Source organism: Diadema antillarum, unplaced genomic scaffold (assembly GCF_040938485.1).
Source record: "Diadema antillarum isolate AM-2024a unplaced genomic scaffold, OU_Dant_1.0 seq00001497_RagTag, whole genome shotgun sequence".
Taxonomy (NCBI): Eukaryota; Metazoa; Echinodermata; class Echinoidea; order Diadematoida; family Diadematidae; genus Diadema; species Diadema antillarum.
The window spans coordinates 810,552-833,388 of record NW_027272234.1 but is presented as its reverse complement, the minus strand read 5'-3'; the positions used below and the strand labels follow the sequence as shown (position 1 = coordinate 833,388).

The following is a 22,837-nucleotide window of genomic DNA, read 5'->3' as shown; positions in this document are numbered from 1 at the left end:
TATTTCATAACTGTGCATACAAACTGTATAACGCCTGACAGACATATCGAATGTCTAAGAGTTGACTGGGTGAGAAAACGAGACATTAAAACAAGTGGAAACCGGATCTACCGCTGGGGAAACTTCCGTGCTACGACGAGATGGTGGTAAATTTTTCCTGCTCATGATTGTGGCAATATTGCCAGTTTATCGAACTTTAAGTTTCATTTTAGTTCCCTTTCGGACATAAACGCCTCTATATGACAACACTAATGTGACTAAAGCAGGAATTTTCATATTATCGTCTTTTCCCTTTCACACAGTATGCTATAATGGTCACCGACAAATTGTTTACGCAGTATGCGAACAATCTTGACTGAGAATTTTTAAAGTGTAATGGTATTGATTTACACTACATTTGTGCGTAAACTATCATATTGTTTGTAACTGTTTTGCATTCCTTGTGCAATGCATAAACAAATGAATAAATCTTTGTGCATCCGTGTACACCTGTCTTTGCAAGTTATGATTGTAAACACATACTTAGTGTTTGATGATGAGTCACGAGTGTTGGAAAATCAAGTTAACCCTTTCCGTAAATACTGAATGCTGAAATCCCAATAGACTTAATATACAGGCCTCTAGGTTCCCATAGGAAACGGGTTGAGAGAAAATCATGTGCTTCATCCTCGACAGATAGATATGTTAACGGAGATTGCATGTTAACCGGAATAATCCATATTTAGATAGCCACAAGTCTCCCTTTATCCCAGCTTATATAATGCACATAATAATTATTATCATGGACCCCAAAATATTTCAGTTATACACTGATATCAATATACACTGTAGTTTGTAATTCGTCGAGAATAAGATGTATCATTGTCAATTCCAACACATTACACATATTACATAAACATTTTCCAAAGAAAGCAATTACAACTTTCAATTAATTTCTCGATGTCCTGAAATGCATTCTTTCTTTTACTATACTTTAAGACAATGGAGGATTTTCATTTCGCCAAAATATACTTTCTAACAATTCTCCGGAATGATATCACAATACAAAATATAACGCATTTGTTTTTTTCTCTCTCTATCCCTCTCATGTCTCTTTTCTCTATTTTTTAAAATATATTTTGCTCCCCACTCCCTATAGATGTCCAATTATAGTCACTGTAAGCACGGTTCGCTTGATTTACGTGTGATCGTAACAAACAGACAAACGGACTGGCAGACGATCAGACATACTAGGCAATATTTACGATGCTATACCGCGAAAGAGATTCCCTCCCTCCATTTCTTGATTGAACAGCACACACAGTTCCAGCTATACGGTGTCCTAATTAACCACCGCTTCAATTCTCGCAACATGTCGTGTTTGTATATACAAACACATTGGTTGGCCGAAGCAGACCATGTCTTCCGCTCGTCAATCATATTTAATTCATATCCAAATATTTGGTCCACGAGTGTGTGTACACACCGGACTCAGCTAGTGTAGCCCTTGGCTCTTCTGCTGAACACTTTATATCCAGCAGACGCAAGGTGAGCTGACTCTAAGGACGCAATTTGACTTCAAAAAATGCTTAAATATGTTAATGTCTCCCTGCCCCTAAGATTTATGTTAAGGTGTATCAAATCAAGATTTATCACGTGCACAATTTCAAGGTGCTGTAAGATAATGTCTGTATAATGTTGCGGGCGCACTTTTATTCGTAGATCGTTTACTTGAATGTATTTTACTGGTCCTTGGCATGATAACGGAGCAAGAAGGCAATAGGAACTCGTAAAAGGATTGTTATTACATTATGAATATTCAAGTTGCTGGGTCTTTGTGTAACCTTTAGACAGCCGACTCGGAGGGAAATCGTCTTCAAGGCTTTTAGCCGCCCTTATTTGCAAGAGTTATGAGCTGATTTTATGGAGACAAGTTTGTATCATATATCTCATATTTCTTTTAAATCTAATCAGGTGATATGCACATTTATGTTTTATGTCATATAACCAATGTTCTGGTTGATAGGACATTGTTAAAGCAGTATAGTAATTTTCAGTCTCTGATCTAGTTAAGTTCATTTGTACATTTCTCAAAAAATAATAAAAAAGTGGTCACATATTATACATAACATGTACAAAAAGACAAAATCCCAAAATCTCTTTGAGAGAGATATGCAGTAAAAGTAGTATTCAATGCTGACATTGTGAATTGATATGAGAGAGAAAACTGAAGGAAACCGACGAAAAGCTAAAGTAATATGTAGCAACAATAGGTTTCCAAGGAAATATAAGTCTTTAGCGTCGATAAATGAAGGTCAGAAAACATGGAGATCAGAAATTGGTACGAACTGGCCAAACGAATACAAAAGAAAAGAACATGGGCAATTTTTTTTTTATTGTAGCACAACCATGATGTACAACAGATAACTCTCCATTTGGCTTTATATTATAGAGATATTGCGATTTTTTTTTTCGTCCCAGCGAAATCATGCACAAATGACTTGTGTGCAAACAGATGTGCCTCCGATAAGACGTTGTACACAGTAAGGAATTTTAGAGCTGGGTTACCACGGGAACCAATACATCTAAACGTTATGCATGATATAGACAATTACTGTGTACACGACATTGTAATCTAATACATGTACAGTGTATGTAATTTGATGTTTGTTTAACATCAATCTTCCACAACATTGATAATAACCGCTCTGACTGTATTCATTCATACAGTAGCAAAAGCTGAAAAAATGACAAAATAATCATTGCGTTATCATTGGCGCCAATGTAAGTTGGGTAATGTTTGCGTTCGCATGTCAGGCATGGAAAGTGGAAAGTAGGGATCTGCATACATCTCTTTATCACATGATCTTTAATAAAACCAGAGTGAGTAGAACCCTGGCAGAGTGAATGGTCGCAGTCAAATTTAAAGCCCTCCCAGATTTTTGCATCAGTTAGATAATCTGCAGACGGCACCATCCACCAATGTCCCAGCAACCTGTCAAACCTCAAAGCATTGGCACTTTTTTTTTTCAATATGAAAACCAATGTCTCGCCAAACTTCCGATTAATCTTATCAGTGTGTAGCTATAGTCATCTATCAATTCTATGAAGTAGTCATCTTGAGGGACATCCTACTTCACATCATCTTAATTCTACTCCTCCTTCCTTCGAAATATGTTTATCAGCTGTTGCTGAGAGATAAACTACGATCAAAAGGACATTCACAACGTCACGAATGATAATATCGTGGCGTCGTCCAATCAACTGCCACTTTTCTACGACAGCACAGGGTGTAGATAATTTGGTTTTAACTTCCGCCATATATATGCTCAACGCACAGTTCCAGTTTGAAATGTTACTGGTGTTCACAGAATGCATGTCTGATGCTGTGGGCATAATGATTTTCTTATTCACTTTAAAGGCATTATTTACCATTTGCAGGTGAAATAAAAACCCAGTTTTAGTGCTTCAAAATAGTTCTGAAATATGAGTTAGGGATAGAAACAACCAGTGTAAAAAAGTAAATCAGTATAATCAATATTAAACATTGCTTAAATATACAAAATGTTAACAACATTTATGATAAAATTGTCTCTAGACTAAACCGTCTACAGTTATGATTTAGTGAGAAAAATAGTGATACCACCATATATTTCAGGCTTTATTGCAAAATTTTCATGTGGTTGGATGATTTGTGATGAACTGACCTACACACATGCACCACATGTGATAACTGTAACATTTTTCAAATCACTGCTCCCAATGGTAAACAGTACCTTTAATATCAGTGGCGGATCCAGGCAGGGCGCACCGGGCGGGAGCCCCCCCCCCCCCCCCCCCCCGCCCCGTAAATTTTTGTTAAAACAAAAGAAATAAAAAGAACTAGAAATGTCGCTATGGCGACTGGTATGCCTCCGCCATAATGCATGATTCTCCTAATAGGTCTATAGTACATGTGGACAATGTGTGATTACATTTTCACAAAATTGGCAGAATATTAAAATGACATGTTTGTCACAAATGTATCGAATGTTCACCTTCCTTGACCTATGTTTAATGGGATGAAAAGGAGAGCATGTATTTGGGGATTTAAGAACTTTAACTTCGACTTTGACCCTTTCATAAGTTTACGCACTTGAGTAATTTTCAAGGTATGGAGTAAAAGTGCAATTTCTGTATTGAACTGTAAATTGTTATCATTTTCATCTGACCTTTGATTCATAAGAGAATCACTGTCAGGCAGAACATACATAAATATGTACTAAGTTTAAAGATAACTTGAGCCACTTCCGAGATATGGAGAAAGAAGTAAGTTCAGCACTTTCACTTGATCTTTGACCTTTTGACCTTTGACCTTCTTGGCAAAAAAAAAAAAAAAATCCCAGAGAATATCTAGTGGGTTATACATGCATACATCAAGTTTTAAAAAAATAATCCTGCCATCATTTCATAAATATAAGGAAAATAGTAAAATTTTGAAGTATTGCCCTTGACCTTTGACCCCATGTACCCCAAATTCCCTAGATAACCACTGCCAGTCAGTACATGCATATATACTTTGTTCCATAAAGATACCTTGAACAATTTCCAAGATAGAGAGAAAAAAGTGAAATTTTAACATTTTACTTGACCTTTTGACCTTTGACCTTTTGACCTCATGACCCCAAACTCTTACCAGAGAATCTTAATTAGGTAATACATGTATACACTATGTTTCAAGAAAATATCTTCAGGCATTGCATAGATATGGGGGAAATAGTGAAATTTTAAGCATTTTACCTTGACCTTTTGACCTTTGACCTTGAGCATGTGCACTCAAAAGTTGATAGGCACAACTTCACCCCCTAATACACACACATACCAAGTTTCATTAGGATACCTCAAAAGGTTTTGATAGTTACCCTGTCCACAAAATTCATTACGGACGGACGGAAGGACGGACGGACGGACAACCCGAAAACATAATGCCTCCGGCACCACTTCGTGGCGGAGGCATAAAAATGGGGGGGAGGGGCGTACGTGAGCCCCCTTTGATTTTGTAAAGCCCCCCCCCCCCCCCCAACTTTACGGAATTCCTGGTTCCGCCCCTGAATAATGTCATATCGACAACCCGATTTCATTTCACAGTATGTCCTGGGACTAACGACTTGCCTCACTAATTGCACAGCCTTATGTTTTAAATAGTTTAAGCATTTAATTGTGTAGATTGGGACACTGTACTGTGCCGTCGTTATCAACTAGTAAAAAAAAAATGATGCTGGGGGACGGAGAAATATTTGATTGAAATGTATTCTTTAACGTTTCTTTTCAATCGTTATCTCACTGTAATTTGTTGTACTTACGATGTGATGCGATGCAGGCAATCAATTGAACCGGTTTCAAAATAAATTTCTTATTAGACTATAATGTAGGAAAATAATTGCAGACATATAATCACAGTCAAATAACTCTGCGAGGGAGTGAGTATAGGATTTTATTCTTGCTTTGTTTTTGTTTAATTTTTGCAAGAGTACGGGATAACAATCAATCGATGGCAGGTTTTTGAAAAGTAATTGATTTTACGATACAGCTATTTTTCCGGTATCCTTGAGCTCACTTATGAAAAGGAAACAAACATGAAAGTTACGATAAAGCCATCGTACGTACTTCTACTGGTAGGCCAGCTACTTTCTACACACAAACTACCGGAGAAAAATAAAACTAGCCATTTTCTATTTCATTAGTATACATTGCATCACTCATTAGATTTATAACGGTATATTGGTTACTGCCAGATTTAAGAAGAAGAAGAAGAAGAAGAGGAAGAAGAAAAAAAAAAGAAGAAGAAGAAGAAGAAGAAGCAAAAAGAGTGCTGCAGACAGCTTTTCCCCCCAAGACACATCGTCCTCCGTTGGTAATGTGGTGTATTTCTGTAAACCATTTTTTTTCCAAAGCTGCAGCAGTACAAGTTTTTTGGGATGGTTGCTGTATCATCGGATTAAAAAAAAATAAAATCGGAACCTCTTCGGAGCTTGTCAAAAACGATAAAGGTTGGAGCCACGGCTGAGATGGTTAGCGTTTCTCCAGTCGCTCACGGCAAATATCGAAAATAATTAGTGAAGAAAGGAGTCAAGATGACTGGGGGATATGAAAAGGCAAGAGAAGGGGCGGGAGGGGGGGGGGGAGAGACAATTAGCCAAACAGATATTCAGAGTATGACGTGAGATGCACTTTAGAGATAAAAGTTTCGGCTGTATACGTTTGGATTTTTAGGATGACATTTTTTATGATGGATTTTTAATGACTCTGGGAGTCATATTGGGTTGTAGAAAGTGGCTATTGAGAAAAAAAATAGCTTACAATAAATACATTTCTTTTTTTGCTCTCAAAATTTGCAGTAGATTATGATGATGTACTCCAAATGACATCTAAAAGAGCTGCATTGTATTCCAACTATAGCAAGAAAAACAGCAACAAAAAACCAAAAAACAAAGTGGCCCTCATTGGTAGCTCTCATTAGTAAAAATGAAAACGGTTTGCTGCCTTTCTTTGTCTAACCCTTGATTATTGACAATAGAACTGTTAGCATTTTTTTTTTCTGGCCTCAGAATTGAGATGTTTTGATGTCATGGTCCTGTGGTTAAGATTGTGGGGTCTTTAAACCGATTGTCCCGGGGTTCGACTTCTGTGCAATCATATGATTAAATTGGACAAGAGCCGATAATTTCCCCATATCATGTCCCTCTTGGCCCAGGTGTAAAAATGAGATACATGTACCTACTAATGCTTGGACAATAATAATGGCAGATAATGGCGGGCCTCACTGGTAGAATAGGTTAGTGAAGAAACTCTGGCAACTTCCTGGGTAACACCACATATTCCGAAACACTTGTTTTGGAGGTTTTTTTCTGTTTTCGTCAAAAAGTTACTGTGTTATTTGCGCAAGTATTTCCTATCTTTCAGTTAAGTGCAAGTAGTTGATCAAAAAAGGAGGAGGAGGAGAAAAGAAGAAGAAGGAGAAGAAGTAGTAGTATAGAAGAAGTAAAAGGAGACGATGAAGATGAAAAAACGAATTTGTGCACTGCCCTTTTCCTTATCTTTCTTTTATACTCAACGTTGCTGATTATAGTAGACGATAGTAGAAGCCTGTATACTGTCCAAGACACACACACACACAAAAATCACTGATTACATTACAGAGACAATCACTTCATTTTAGAAGCATCCTTGGTAAGTCAGAGAATTAAGTGGTGGCGCTATCGAGACTCAATAGACCTTTATGTGTCCTTGTATAACATGATACGAAAGCTTTTTATCGCTTATCTGATAACTGGAGTATGGTCAATTGGGCATCTAGTGGAAATCTATTGTCAATTTTTCGCTGTTATTCAATCGACTTCGTGGCTCTCGTTTCATTTTGTTTGTATTTAACAGTTCGGATATTTACACATGACTGGAATAATACGTGTATCTGTAAGTTGAATACACTTTTCACCTTTTCATGTAGGTAAACGTAACAATAGCAAAGTACATCTTGTCAGTGTTGCGGATTTATACAAACACACACACAAAGAAATGGTATAAATTTCTCTCTGTCTCTTTCTCTATCTCTCTCTCTCTCTCTCTTTCTCTATATCCCTATGATATATATATATATATATATATATATATATATATATATATATATCTGTCTCCAACATTATGTATCCTTTCATTCTCATGCTCTTCTCTTTTCTGGAAGGCAACAGAGAAGTCAACTGCTTTAAATGGTCAATATCCAAAATACCCAACCACCAAAGACATCAAACTGAGAAGTTCTCTCCCAAGTTTTGTCAAGCTTTTGTTTAGAGAGGGAGAGTTGTTGTTTTGTTTTCACTGAAGCGCAAAAAACAACAACAGTAACAACCAACAACTTGACATAAACTTTTGTCTTACCACCGAAAACCTGTTCCGCAAATATCCGATGTATATAGTGTATAGGATCGGAAAGGTTAAATATGTACCCCCTTCATTATCATAATAATAATAATAATATTAATAATAATAATAATAATAATAGTGATAATAATAATGATAATAATAATGATGATGATATTAATAATGATGATGTTAATAATGATAACTATTATTATCATTATTATTGTTTTTATTATTATTATTATCATTATTATTATTATTATTATTATTATTATTATTATTATTATTATTATTATCATTATCATCATCATCATCTTCGTCATCTATATCTGTATTTTTTTTACTAATTCCTGAAAGCACCATTTAACTTGTCTTCAGGGACAATGCCAAATGTATGAAGCGACATAAAGTTGGGACGGGAAGTCACAATTATTGATATAAGAACAGTAAATATTGTACAAGGCACGCCAGATAGAAAATTATCTCTACAGAACGAAAACATGGAGATTCTCTGTGTTTTCGTTCTGGAGTGTTTTTGCAAGATGGTGATAAAAACATGCTCTTTTGTTATCCTACTAAACCATTTCCTACAAACACATACTTTCGATTTGTGATTTGTGTCAATGCTATGATAACTACCTCTTATCAAGGAAATTGCAATAGCTGAAACTTTCCCGTCTTCCACCGAGCACAACAGACATGACAGAGGCAACGTTTATACGCATTCACCGCAAACAATGCACAGCTAACTTTAACGAGGAACACCCCCAATCGGCAACCTATTGGTAAATATTGTCGGTGTAATAATTGGGATGAGGATTGTTAGAAGGTTTATCGCCGACCTAAACTCCTCCTCACGAGTAAGACATATCGAAGATGAGGAAAACTTGTCAAACTCTTTCACGACAACGTCCAATCAGAAATTTAGCAATTTCGTAGTGCGAATGCGCATGCTCAATTGCCTATCCGCTCGATAGCACAGATGTGTGTGCAGCTGTGAGCGCACATCCCTACACTCATTTGTTATTTTTTTCCCGTGTTTTGTCATTCTATACACAGACGAGACCGATCCAGTACAGCAGCGGGAGTGTATTGAAGCTCATCGGACACCCCTACCTGCTGGTATGCACACCGGTTCGACGGAATGATGAATATCATTACAATCATTGCTATTGGATACAGCCCGATCTTTGGAATGAATAGATGAATGTGAATCTATACAGCCGGAGAACTTTATCATCCTTCAAAATGGAATTATGTGACGACAGAAGGCCTAGTTTTGCCCACGGCGTGGTGACACTCGCAGACAGGAACGATTTGTGTATTGAATTCATCAATAACCAGGAACTCTGCAAAGAGCGAGCAGTTTCCGTAAAATTTGCAGCGCTATGACTGAGTACTACAAGTATTGATCGAGTGAATTATTTGGTCGTTCTCATAGGCCCAAACAACATGTAGCCATGGCGCACAACATGGGACCGTACGTCACCCACTACCGTCTGTTAAAGATAGCGAACTTCCCGCCTTATCTTGCCCTTATCGTCTGGTTATCCCTGCTTTATCTCGCGCGAGGAGAGAATTATTCCACCATTAATCCGCTTAACACCACGGAATTTCTCGAAACGGTCACGACCGGCGTCGGCGACGGGGAGGGCTCGGCGGCGGCGGGGGCCGTCCCGAACAGTTACCGCAAGGACGGCGATTTGGTGCTCGGGGGCCTCTTCGATATGCACCAGTCGCAGGACGGGGAATGCGGGGACTTCAACCCACGTGGCCTGCAGTGGATGTACGCCATGGTGTTTGCCATCGATCAAATCAACGCAAGACGTGACATTCTGCCAAACATTTCCCTGGGTAAGTCAGCAGCAGCGATTGTGTTTGTGTTCTTAATGAAACTCTACGGAAGTGTGCCGAGCATGAAAATTGCGATAATTAATTTACTATCGATTCATATGAATTGCTCTATTTTTTAAAGCGGGGGGGGGGGGGGGGGGGGGGGGTGTCTGTATAAGATGCAGCGTTCTTCGGGCTCAATGCTTTTATGTCAGTTTGTCGCAACTGTCGTTATTACCAGTGTGTCGAGCGTGCACTTGCTCTACGTGAATTAAATGAAAACTAACATTTGCATGCTAGAAAGCAAAGAACGAAGACTAAAATACAATAAGATTGTGTTGTCGGCGAAATCTGGAGTTCAGTGTACCAGTAGCCAAAGCAAAATGTTCTGTTTTTTTTTTCACTGCTCATGGGAGGGATGATTCCATTCAAAGTTGATACTGATAGCCCGTTTGCGAGAGATGTTGATTTTACACTGATTCTTCTTATATCCCCGAATACTGACTACAAGTCTAGACTACTCGGTAAGTAAAGTGAGGCCCTAATCATGCAAATAGGCCGAGTAATCACTCATAGGCACGGGTGGCGTTAATGTTTGAGTGATAGTGGTCTAATTCCTGAACCGAGAATATTTTGGCTGAGTTTTGAAACTAAAGACAACAAAACTAGCGAATCGAAAGTGGTCGTGCATTTGGGAGACCACTAGATAGCTTGCTATGGTGATCGCATTCGAATGTCCCCAACATGCACATAGCGATGAATGTACATGATGCATTGGGAAAATATACGCGAATACGATATGAGTCACTGTGCATTGTGATTAAAACGAAAAGAAAACTCCACATTTCCACGCACCATTTGTCCCGTCGTTTGGTGCAGGAGCCTTCAAGTCACGGCTGGGTGACCATTTTGTGGCGTAGATTCCCCTTTGTCACTGATTATCTGCGATTGTGAATTACGTGACTGCTCTCAGCGTGATGAAGCAAACATATAAAACATTCATTGTCACTATAGATATTTGCATATTTGTCACACTTGAACGAAAAAATCCACAGGATATTTGTATTCATGCAGGCCTGCAGACCATGGTAGTTTTTAGGTCTATATCACCCTTCCTTAACTTGAAAGGAATTTATCATAAATAATATCCTTTCATTATATCATTATCGTTTACATATTAAACCTGGTTAATCTTAGCTCGAATTGATGTCACAGAGAGTTGCAATGAAGAAATTGCTAAATATCTGTTGACATTGCCAATCTTTCTTTTGACAAAAGTGCTTAAATATCAATTCTCTTGTTGAAGATGTGACAAGTTTGTATCGATGTCTGATTGCCTCGACACGGTTACATAACGTGACGTCAATGCCAATTAAGAAAGAGCTGTATACTGATGAAAACATTATCAAAGCACTAGTTTCATTATTATTCCTGAACACGTTGTAGGCAAAGAATAACAAACTTTTTTGTAAAGCCCTCAGTCTCACTGAAAAAATAGTGACAACACACACACAGCACAGGCATACACATTCACGGAACTCTTGAAAAACGTTTGATTCCGACCTGTTAGGGCAAAGCCTGAGAGCTATGGAAAATGTTCTTATTAGCTTTATCGTATGATATGCAGTATCATTTGCTAAAAAGGATTCCAGATATCAATTTACACTTTAAACAGCAGCATGCCCTCTCCGAACACTTTGTGAGTGTATTACAAATTCATGAGTTCGTTTTTCATAATTGAAAAGGTAGCTAATTCTGAAGGATTAAAGTGCAATCTCACTTCATGTAAATAGTCAGTTAACTTATACGTGGGTGCCAGGATATGTAAAAATGGCAGAGCTAAAAATGTCAGAGGTACAAACGTTAGGGGTAAAATTGTATTATACTGTATTGTACTTATTCAGACACAATAAAACATGTCTATGGGAGTGAGAAAAAGGTATGAATATATACCCATGTTTGTGTGCACCCCTGAAGTACATTACACACCAATTCAAACAAACTAAAAGATTAAAGTTGAAACAAGGGAAATATTTACAGGTGGCAGCAGGGAAATATTAGATTATGGTTTTAGAGAAATGGAATGATGTCGGGTGTTTTATCGAAATTAAACCGATGTTAAGAAAGACAAGATTTTGATTTTCTGCACAGTTTGATAATAATTATTATGTTTACATCAGTGATGCAGTGACATAAAAAAGAGGAAGAAAAATGTGCGCAAACATGATTTTAATTTTCTTCATTGTTTTTTGTGTATGTGCACAAAGCAGTGGGAGAGTTTTTAGTGGACGGCATTGTTAAAAAAAAAAAGGTCGGTTGGAGTCAAACCTGTCACAACGGCCACCCTAGGCGACAAAAAATGTCCGTTATAGACATAGTCGTTAGCGGTACGGCAGGTTGCCACTATGGACAGGTGGCCTCAAAGACAGGTTTGAACGTATTTTGCAGTATGTGGTTGTGATTAGTAGGGGCGGATCTAGGAAATCTATAAAGGGGGGCGGGGGGGGGGGGACGCAACTAATATTTCTGGTGCCACTTCCGGGTTTCATTTCATTTCATTTCTTTTTATTTCTTTTCTTTTTAACGAAAAATAAGGGGGGGGGGGGCGTGTGCAGTTTGCGCCCCCTCTGGATCCGCCACTGATCAGTGTCAGTACATGTATTTCGTTGAAAGAAATATCGAAATTTAGCATTTCGTAAAAGTCTCAATTCAGGTCCGATTTTTATGAAGCTTAATACCATTCTGTTTGTCTGATTTGACTTATCAAGGTGAATTTTGAACATGGTATGGAAATTTCTCTTTAACTGCCTTTACTTCATTGTGACTCGATGTAACTGTGAGTGATAGAGTGAGTGAGAATAATCATTACGTTCTGTGTGGGGTATGAAACACCGCGTTGCAGCTGTGGGAAACACGGTTTCTTTTCTTTTCCTCTTTTTATTCACGCACTATGTGTCCCAATGTTCCCGTGCAGAATCTATCAAGTCATGGCTGGTTGATCAGGGCCCTGTTTTATGAAGAGTTAAAATTGATTATATAGTTGATTTCAACTGTAAGTCTATGGCAGCCTGTGTGGTAAGGAAATTTAGAATCGATTTTATCTTATGATAAAACGTGGCCCAGTATGTCCCTTTGCCACTGATTAAAAGTGTGATTGCGAGTAGGTGACTCCCACGCTGCTGGAAAAAGCAAACAAATAAAGCATTTATTCTCATTAGACATACAATTTGTATATATAGGCCTACTTGTCACTTGAATGCGCGCTTGAAAAACATCTTCGGGTTAGTTTTGCCTATCGCAGTCAATAGCTGCATGTACACCCTTTCTCTTTCTTTAACTTCCTATTCTTGGGTTATAACTAGAGTGTCTACACGATATTGTTTGATTATATCGTTTCCACAGCAAATTTGGTTAGTCTTTAGTTCAAAGTGATTTATTTTGCAAAAACGTCGTGGAAGTTACCACTCTTTCTTAAAACAGAAATTACTTCAAATTAATTTTGTTGTTTAAGATGAGACGATTTGTATCATAGTCAAATGTTTGTGACGTCGTTGTCAATTAGGAAAGAGCTACATAGCTATAAACAACAATTTCCAAAGCACGAGTTATCGTGAATATTTTCAAAGGCAAAGAACAACATGAAATATTTCATTTGAAAAGAAAAAAGAAAGAGCAATTAGAGCGATACCCAGTTTTGAATGCAAGGCCTGTGTAGGAAAGGACGGATAAACTTATTTGTATCATTTGCAATATCGTATATGATTTCAGTTATTATTTCATACAGAGACCTTGATATGCCTTCTCCGAACACTTCTTGAATGGATTGCATTAGTTTTTCGACATTTTTAATTTCAATTTTCTTTAAAAGTTAATACCGAAGGAATGAAATAAGCAATTTTACTTGATGTTCATGTTGGCTTTCGTGCATGCATGGTGCCAGGTTTAATCCCAGCTGTCAACATGGCTGAGCTAAAAGTGTCCAAAGTGACAATGCCGGAGGTTAAAGTGTCATGAGGGGGGAAAACCAGTCAGAGATAGAAGTCTTAGGAAACTCAACACGAGGACCAGTATACATATTGTAGCGAAATGTAACTTTTACAAATAGTTATATGGATTTTCACTTGTTTATTTATTTGTTCATTTTCCATCTGAGAAGATGGCTGGATAGCCCATATTTTTTTTTTTTCTGTAGAGTTTCACTTGTTTTCAATGATACGCTGACAAAATGAAAAAATGATATGTTATCTTTTTCTCGCGTCAAAATTGTGGGAAAATAACCAAATAGTAAGACTTTTAAAAACATTTCTTGAAGGAAAAGAGTTGTAGAGGCTACATTATCAACAAAATAACAACAACAAAACAAACATTTGACTTTGTTTGCTTGCGCAAATCAATGGGAAAGGTGTAAGTTGATGACATTATTTCCAAAGTGAAACATTTGGCATGATAATGTTTGCGAACAACATCAGTAGTCCGTGAATAGAAATGCAGAGGTTTAATATTTTCTTCTCAAATCTTGTTGCTAATCCGATCTTGATGACATTTCATTCTTTTTACCATTCTGTTAATCTTATTTTGCTCTGTTTATATCAAAAGTCATTTTAAATATGGCATGCAATGGAACTTCAACGACCTTCTCTTCATGGGACTTATACGGAATGCAAAATGTCTGTTGACTTGTATTTATTCATGACATTCTGATGAATGTCATTTATGCCATGTATTCCACAACTTTTTTTCCTTCATATTACTTCGGAAAAAACACAACAACCAAAAAATCACGTGATCACTACTAAAGTACAAATATGATTAATAACAGACAACAGAATGCACCTTTCCATAGACTGAACCTAGCCTGCATGTTTTCATGTTACACATACAATAGACCTTTTCTGTAATTTATCACAATTTATTGATGTTTCTTTTCATCTTTACAGCCTCTTAATAAAGTCTTTCATCCACCTCCCTCCCATTAGATTCATGGCAATAATTTGTTCAGTTGTCCCGCTATAGGCAGAACAAGCCTGCGGCAAGCTTTGTGCTTGTTACCAAGGGTTGTTAAGGGCAACTTTTGCGAACAAACCAAACAACAAAAAAAAAAGGCATGCATGGAATCTGAATACATTATACAGAACCAGTCTATTAGGAAAGGACATTTTAGGTAAACATGCAAGTTATGTTCAGTCTAGAGAAAGGTGCATTCCATTGTCTTTTATCAATGTTATCAGTGTTTTACCTGTGGTTGACAAGAGATATGTCATTGACAGAACCCTGGTTTTGAATGTCTTTTGTGGGCGTAACGAAGTGAAATCTGAAGAAAAATGGTAGAAAAAATTTTGCAAAAGTATGTGGCACATGTTTACATGATACTTTTAGCCACATATGTGATAATCCGGATACATGCACAGGTCAGTATGCACTTATTGCATTGCACATAGTCCCTTTGATATAGCCGTGAGTACAGTGAGATGGAAGAATGTCCTATACGCGCACCAGGTCGACAAAGTCGTCGTATTATCTGGCCCAGGGCGAATGGAAACGTGTTTGAATGAAAATATCAAAGAAACAACAACACAATCGTCGCAACTCCAAGAGAAAATCTTGAAGGATCTTGTCCTATGTCTGTAGTTTGGGATTTAATGCACATGTGACTCATTTGATACTATAAACAAATACAATAGGAAAAATGCGACAAATAAATCGCACAGGTGTTTTACATGGCAACCTTTGAGTCGTATGTTTTATACCAACCAAATGGAATCCGAAACACCTGTTGTGAAGTATCGTTTCGCCACAGAATTCCTTTGTTTTCATGGGTGCCTTAAGCATTACAACATAAAGAGATTTTTTTTTTAAAAAAAATTGTTAAAAAAAAAATCATAATGGGGTCTCAGGACCTGGACCGTAATATACATTGACTGTTCGCGTCAGTCTTTCTTTGAACGAGGTGAAATCCTGTGGGACCTGAAGTAACTTGCGGCAAAAGACACTTGGCTTTTACAAAATAAATCAGCACTGAAGACAGTGAACTCACCTCCATTCTGATTTGTATCTATTTAACAAAATGATTCTGTATCAATTAGAGGGTCAATACATAACAGTACCCTTGCGAGGTGACGACTCGTAAGCGAAGGGATCATTGAAACCCTGCCAGCCGTGTCGCGTTATTTTGGGTGGAGAATGATCACATAATTCGGGCGTGTACAAACAATGCAATACAGTCTATTATTCATTCCAGCAAAGAAATATCACACGCATGGTATTCACAGACACAAACAACTGTACAACTGTACACTCTTTCCATACTTAAATACAGTAGGTAATTCATGCACTGGCTGCCTACAGATAAGCCTACAGTCACTATACATGTACATTAAACATGGAATGTCTGTCATTTAAATTGAAGATACTGTACCACATGATACGAGCCATACCTTCTGATTAATTCTTCACGTTTTCCTCTTATGGTGAAAATCATTTAACCAGCATAGCTTTCTTTTAAGCCGCTTTTCCACATGAAGTATATAGAATTACAAATAAATTGAAAATCTCTCCAATAAATCAGATCGACACCTATTAACTATAAATGAAGCATCCGTTTTGAATAGCCGGCCGGTATTTCCGGTTATGGATCGTGTTGCTGGTACGCCCATTTCCAACGGTAGTTTTGCTATTTTAATACTACAACGGAACTGCTATTTACTACATCGGAACTGAAGTTACCTGGGAAAATCTCGTATACATGTAGTTTATCTAACCAACCAACTTGGACCAAGTAATGTGTCTCTGTGTGTTTTGATCTACCTGTGAAGCCTCTGGAAAGATACACTATAGACATGACGCTTACCATGCTTACTGTGACGATGACTTACCTGGAATAGTGCACGATTGAATCGAGCTGGTTTGGATTAGTTAGGTTACTTGAGCCAAATTTTCAGGATCACTCTGCAGGTCACTCGTAATGGGCATTTAGTTTTATAAACACTTTTTGGCGTGGAATATGACCAACCCAGTTCGGGTTACGGGGTTCAAGCGGAGTATATGGCATGATGTGGCATCTGTTGTCATGATAAATAAACGCAGATCCTTCGGCCATTTATTTACGGATTTTTTTACTTATCCTATCTATATACCAAGATATATCCTTAACGCTCTTCGCTTTCTTCACTTACAGAATTAATCACAAAGTGCATTTCGAGGTACCTTCGTTTAATGCTTTAGAGTTTATTTGGTCGTCTACACGAAAAGCGGTACTTTTCTTTCTTGCATTTCATATACTGGCCTAATGTGTGTCAGTCCTCTGACCGTCATGACCCTTATTTGACCCTGTGACCAGTCACAGCTTTGGGAGTCATAATCTGTTAAAGGTACTGTTAACATTTGGGAGTAATGATTTAGAAATGTTCAAGATATCATATACATGCATATGTGTAGGTCACTTAATTGTATCACAAAACATCCTACAATATAAAATCTTTGTAGGAAAGCCTAAAATATAAGGGAATATCACTATTTTTCTCAATAAGCCGTAACTGTAGACGGCTTATTCTAGAAACAATTTTATCATAACTATTGTTCACATTTTGTATATTTGTACTTAACATTGATCATACTTACAAACATTTTTACGTCGGATGAAACTCACATTTTAGAAGTAAAAAAGAAGTAAAAAAGGTAATTAATGCATTTAAACCATGGAGCAACAAAATAAGCTGTGTTGTAGCTCCATTCAGGTTAACCTTGGACCACCATCTTAAAATAGTCTTTTGTTTGCATACATAGCTGACAAGAATGATGGGTTTAGACGCCAGTTAACGCAAGTACATGGGTAGTTCACGACATTTCATGGTGGCGACGACTTTATCGTGGTTTAGAAGAAAATAATCTGCTGACTGTTTGTTTGTTCAAAAAGTATCAATCCTTTATTTTTATTTAAATTTCAACATACAAAATACAACATTTATCGAATTGTGTAAAGAATGCGATCGATCACACGCATTTAAATCAAATATCGCGCGTAATGATCATTGCATAATGACAATCCGCAAACGCAGTTTCCTTTGAATTATCACAATTACCTAACTAATCTATTCATTGAAACACTATCAAAAATCATGTGAAAAATATCCAACATTCAAGCGCTTTACACCACTGCTATGATATTTCTTGTTTGTATAAAAGAAGATAAAGAAGATGAATGTTGAAATATTGCACAGTTCGGTACCATTGTCCATTTTCTTTTCTCTTTATTGTTCTGTACATTCAAACTAGCAGTGGATGTGCAGGATACCAAATAAATCTACATTATAGTCTTAACGCTGTGGGATGCGTGTAATCCCTAATCTGTAACATATGGAATGGTTACAGTGACAGACAAAAAAAAAAAAACCCAAACAACTGTGATAGATATCAAAGTAAGCACAATAGTCTAGTGGGATTTGGGGAAAATATGAATGTTAGAGGCATTTTTTAGTAAAAGTTGGGAACCGGTCTATTTTGTATAATTCAAGTACGCTGAATCCAAAAATTCCGGTTACCAAGCGGAATTTTGAGTCTAAGACCATCTAATTTGCATAAACAGAATGGCCGCCAATTCATTGCTTTTTAAGGTGTTTCGATGATCTAATATTCATAAAATCTCCCTAGACATACAGAAATAGTAATAATTTCAGAAATTAAGGTGCAAAGACAATAACTAGGTCATCATTTGTTCATAACTTTCACTTATATATGCAAATTAAGAAGTGAAATATGCAAATTAGGAGTTGCCGCTGATACAGTAATGCATTACCGCATATATATGCACATGTATAGTACTTACGCGTTCACTTCTGTTTTTGATCATTTTAAACAAAAAAAAAAAAAAAAAACGGAAAAAAAAGTACTTTGTGTCGCCGGAGTCGAATCAAAATAAATCAATTCAAAAGAATTCAATCAATTCAAAAGAACTGAATTACACTTATGCAAATATCTATGCAAATTGGTATACAAGAGGATACATAGTAGATTCTAGATTCTACAACGCATTGCTGCAATATATGGATCTGAATCACAATTCTGAAGGTAGTTATCATTGTATCAAGACCGGTTCACGATTCCTAGTGTGCTAAAGAGATACGAGAACCAACCTTATGTATTAAAACAAAACATGCATCTCATTTGCATAATACATTATGCAAATATTTTTCCATTTTCTCAACATATTTTCCCCTAAAACAAAGTTTTGCTATTAAAATGTACCTTGGCGTAGTGAAAAATAAAGATATGATATCGGTCAAACAAAGTGTACATGGTGTCATCTGAGTCCGAGGAAAGTCAAGTACTGGAATCAATCAATTCAGAATTAAAAAAAAAATGAATAACAATATTTGTAATAACGTATGTAAATTGGTATGCAAGAGGCTTTACTACGACAGGCTTTGAGATTCTACAACACATTGCCACGATATATGAATCTGAATCATTATAGTTATAATATCAAGACGTAAGTTGATGATTCTTTTGTGATAAAGGAGATACAAGAAAAAAACACAGTTATTAGAAATACCCTAATAATCTAATTTGCATATAAATTATACAAATAGTTGCCATTTCTATGGATATTTTCCCTAAAACAAAGTCTTGCTATCAAAATGTACCTTGGCGTACTAAAATACAGCTAAGATATCGGGCAAACACGTTGCACATAATGATGTCGTCAGAGTCCGAAGTAAATCAAGTACTGGAATCAAACAATAAAGGAGAACTGAATGACACTAAAATGAAATATGTTTGCAAATTGATATTAAAGAGGCCGTAGACAAGGCAGGTTTCGAGATTCTTCAACGCACTGCCGCAATATATGAATATGTTTCATAACAGTTATAACAATATCAAAACCTGTTAATGATTCCTGGTGTGATTAAGAGATGCAAAAATGAACTGCAACTACTAAACAACACATATCTATTATCTCATTTGCATAATAAATCATGCAAATATTCACCCATTTTCTATACATATTTGCCACCAAAACAAGATCTTGCCATCAAAGTTATCGAGCAATCACATCACTATACATTACTCTATGGATTAGTGCAAGGTCGCTTTATCCACCCTGTACTTTGTCGTTTTCATTGGATAGATTGGTTTATTATTTTCAATCTGATGAATTTAAAATCAAGTGGCAACTTTCATAAATCTCGTCATAATTTATTGGGTTTCTTTATCTATCTCTTCACCCACTCTGCATTCTCAAGCAAAAAAAAAAATGAAAGAAAAATCCTAGTATCTCAGACAGTGTCGGAAACACAAACGAAGGATGAACTTTGTATTATTGTAGTCATCAACACCTTTATATTTTGGCTGAAAAGAAACATAATCTGAGTCAAAAAGTCTATTTCTCAATCGAGCTAAATTGATCCACATTCATGCAAGGTTTGCATTTGGTTTGTTTGGATTGGAGCTAGATATATCAGTTGTACAGGCTGTAGACCAGATCAAAACGTTCCCATCCATTGTCTACTGGTGAAGAAAGATCAGGTCTGGCACAGTGAGCAGGATTTTCTTCCTTTTTTATCTTTTTTTTTAAATACTGGAGTATTGTCGTTGGACTGCTTCTCGAGCGTTCAGTATACTTTTGTCGGTAAAATGGCGGAACATACTTTGTGCCAAACGAGCTTGTGTGATGCATCTTTTGAATCGAATATAAGTTTATTCTTATAAAGACGACTGATAATAACCATGTTCTTGGAATCCTTTAGTTTTCTTCTCGTACAAGCAGCATCCTTGATCATTGTGAGTCATTGATCACTTGCTTTAATAAGAGTGCTACTGTCAGTATCAGTCTGGCAGAAAAAGCACAACTCCAGTATCTACGTAAGAAGGCCTCTTTAAGGTAGCTATCGGATCGATGTTATCTCTCAAGGGAACAAAAGTAACTTCATGTTCGCAAGGTGGTGGAAAACCCAGGTCTTCCATGAAAAGATCCATATCCTAATTCTTGGACAGAAATTCAAGTGACAATGTGGGTATTCAAAAATTATACTTGATGAAGCATATAATGAGAGGCAAAATGGCGACCATTTACGTCTGATATGAAGTGGAATCTTCTGTATGTATGGTTTCTAATGAGTATTCATTATTCCTCAGTTCTTACAATCCACTGGCCCTTAAAGCTATAGAGGCTTGTTTGCTAAGAATGTCATTTCTATGATCTGAATCACACCTGGTGAGATGTATCAGAAGTCAGACAGACAAGGGAGCGTGGCGTCGTCAAGTTAAGAATACATTGAAATGCATCATACTTGGTGGTTATCACTGGCGGCATGTTATCCAAGTATACTGAAAACAAAAACAAAAAGGAACAGGAAGGTGTAAACCCCTTATTTCGCAGATTGCACTGGCCGATGCAATTTCAGAGTTCGAACTGTCTTCATTTCATTTCATTTCATTTCTGTATTGTCCAAATTATGTATAAAAACATGGCATGGAAATTTGATTTTGTCACACATTTATAAACACATATTGACAACAGATAAATAGCAAATAATATTACATTACATATAAAACATCAAGTGAATACTCAAAAAATACAGGGAACCAAACATACATCACAACATTGACTAGCATCATGTGTTTAACGTGCAGAGGGGGAAAAATAAATATTGCATACCAATTACAATACATGTATTTGCATTTATTTTGATACCACTGAGAAGGGATTCTGATTTCATCTAACCCTCCAAACCTTCAAGTGTATATATATATATATATATATATATATATATATAGTGTTCTTAACTTCCCTCTCAAGAAAAAATATGTAAAAAATCTTCTAGTGTTAATATATATCTGCATATTTCAGTACTAATTTGCATAATTATGAAAGAAAAATATTATTTACCACCTGAGAAACGTTCGTCCCTCAAGTTCCTAATTCCTGTCTATGTATACATAGATATCAAATCACTTTTTTTTCCAGCTCGTTTACACACACACACACACACACACACACACACACACACAAATCTAGAAAATGCGTGTCTGAACTTCACAATTTCTGTGGCTGGGCAGCCATTTTGTTTATGCAAATTAGATGGTCAAGATCGGTAAATTTTGCTTGGGAACCGGAGTTTTCCTAACCCTCAAAACCTTAAAGTTTACATCTTTAGTGTTTAACTTGCCTCTCAAGAAAAACATTGTAACAATTACTCTTCCAGTGTTAATATATATTTATCTGCATATTTCAGTACTAATTTGCATAATTATGAATAGAATATACTATTTACCATCTGAGAAACGTTTATCCTCAAATTGCTACTTCTATTATATGTACAAAATATTAAATCCCTTTTTTTTCCAGCTCGTATGCAAATAATTTCTAGAAAATCCGTGTCCGAAACTGACAATTTCTGTGGCTGGGCAGCCATTTTGTTTATGCAAATTAGATGGTCAAGATCAGTAAATTTCGCTTGGGAACCGGAGTTTTCCTGACCCTCAAAACCTTAAAGTCTACATATTTAGTATTCAATTTGCCTCTCAAGAAATACGAAAATGTCAAAATTACTCTTCCAGTGTTAATGTATATATATATATATATATATATATATTTATCTGCATATTTCAGTCCTAATTTGCATAATTATGAATAAAATATACTTTTTACCACCTGAGAAACGTTTATCCCATATAAGTTGGTAATTCTATTCTCTGTACAAACATTTCAAATCACTTTTTTCCAGCTTGTTTGCAAAGAATTGCTAGAAAATGCGTATCTGAAACTGATAATTTCTGTAGCTTGGCAGCCATTTTGTTTATGCAAATTAGATGGTCAAGATCGGTGAATTTCGCTTGGGAACCGGATTTTTCGGATTCAGCATACTCAAATTAGGTAAAAGAGACCGGTTCCCAACTTTTACTCAAAAATGCCTCTAACACCATTTTAGAGAGCCCTTTTTCAGAAATCCCACTAGACTACAATGTAAAATGGAATGAATTGGCACGTAGATAATAAATTAAACACTGTCACTTTGAGAAGACAGGCATCATTTGATCATCTTTACACCTTTATAGATATAAATAGTCGCGGAATAAAGCAACAAATTAGCTTCTTATTTCTGAAAGTATTAAACCTGTTCTCTTTCAAATC

General features: G+C 36.5%; 1 protein-coding gene across 1 annotated transcript in view; it reads left to right on the top strand.

Annotated features, from left to right (window-relative positions):
* Nucleotides 1-9,335: 9,335 nt before the first annotated feature.
* LOC139710085 (metabotropic glutamate receptor 3-like) overlaps nt 9,336-22,837 on the top strand; it is a 71,240-nt gene continuing 57,738 nt past the window's right edge. Inside the window, exon 1 of the mRNA XM_071622029.1 lies at nt 9,336-9,729. Coding sequence (XP_071478130.1) covers nt 9,336-9,729 — 394 coding nt within the window. The remainder of the gene's footprint in view (nt 9,730-22,837) is intronic.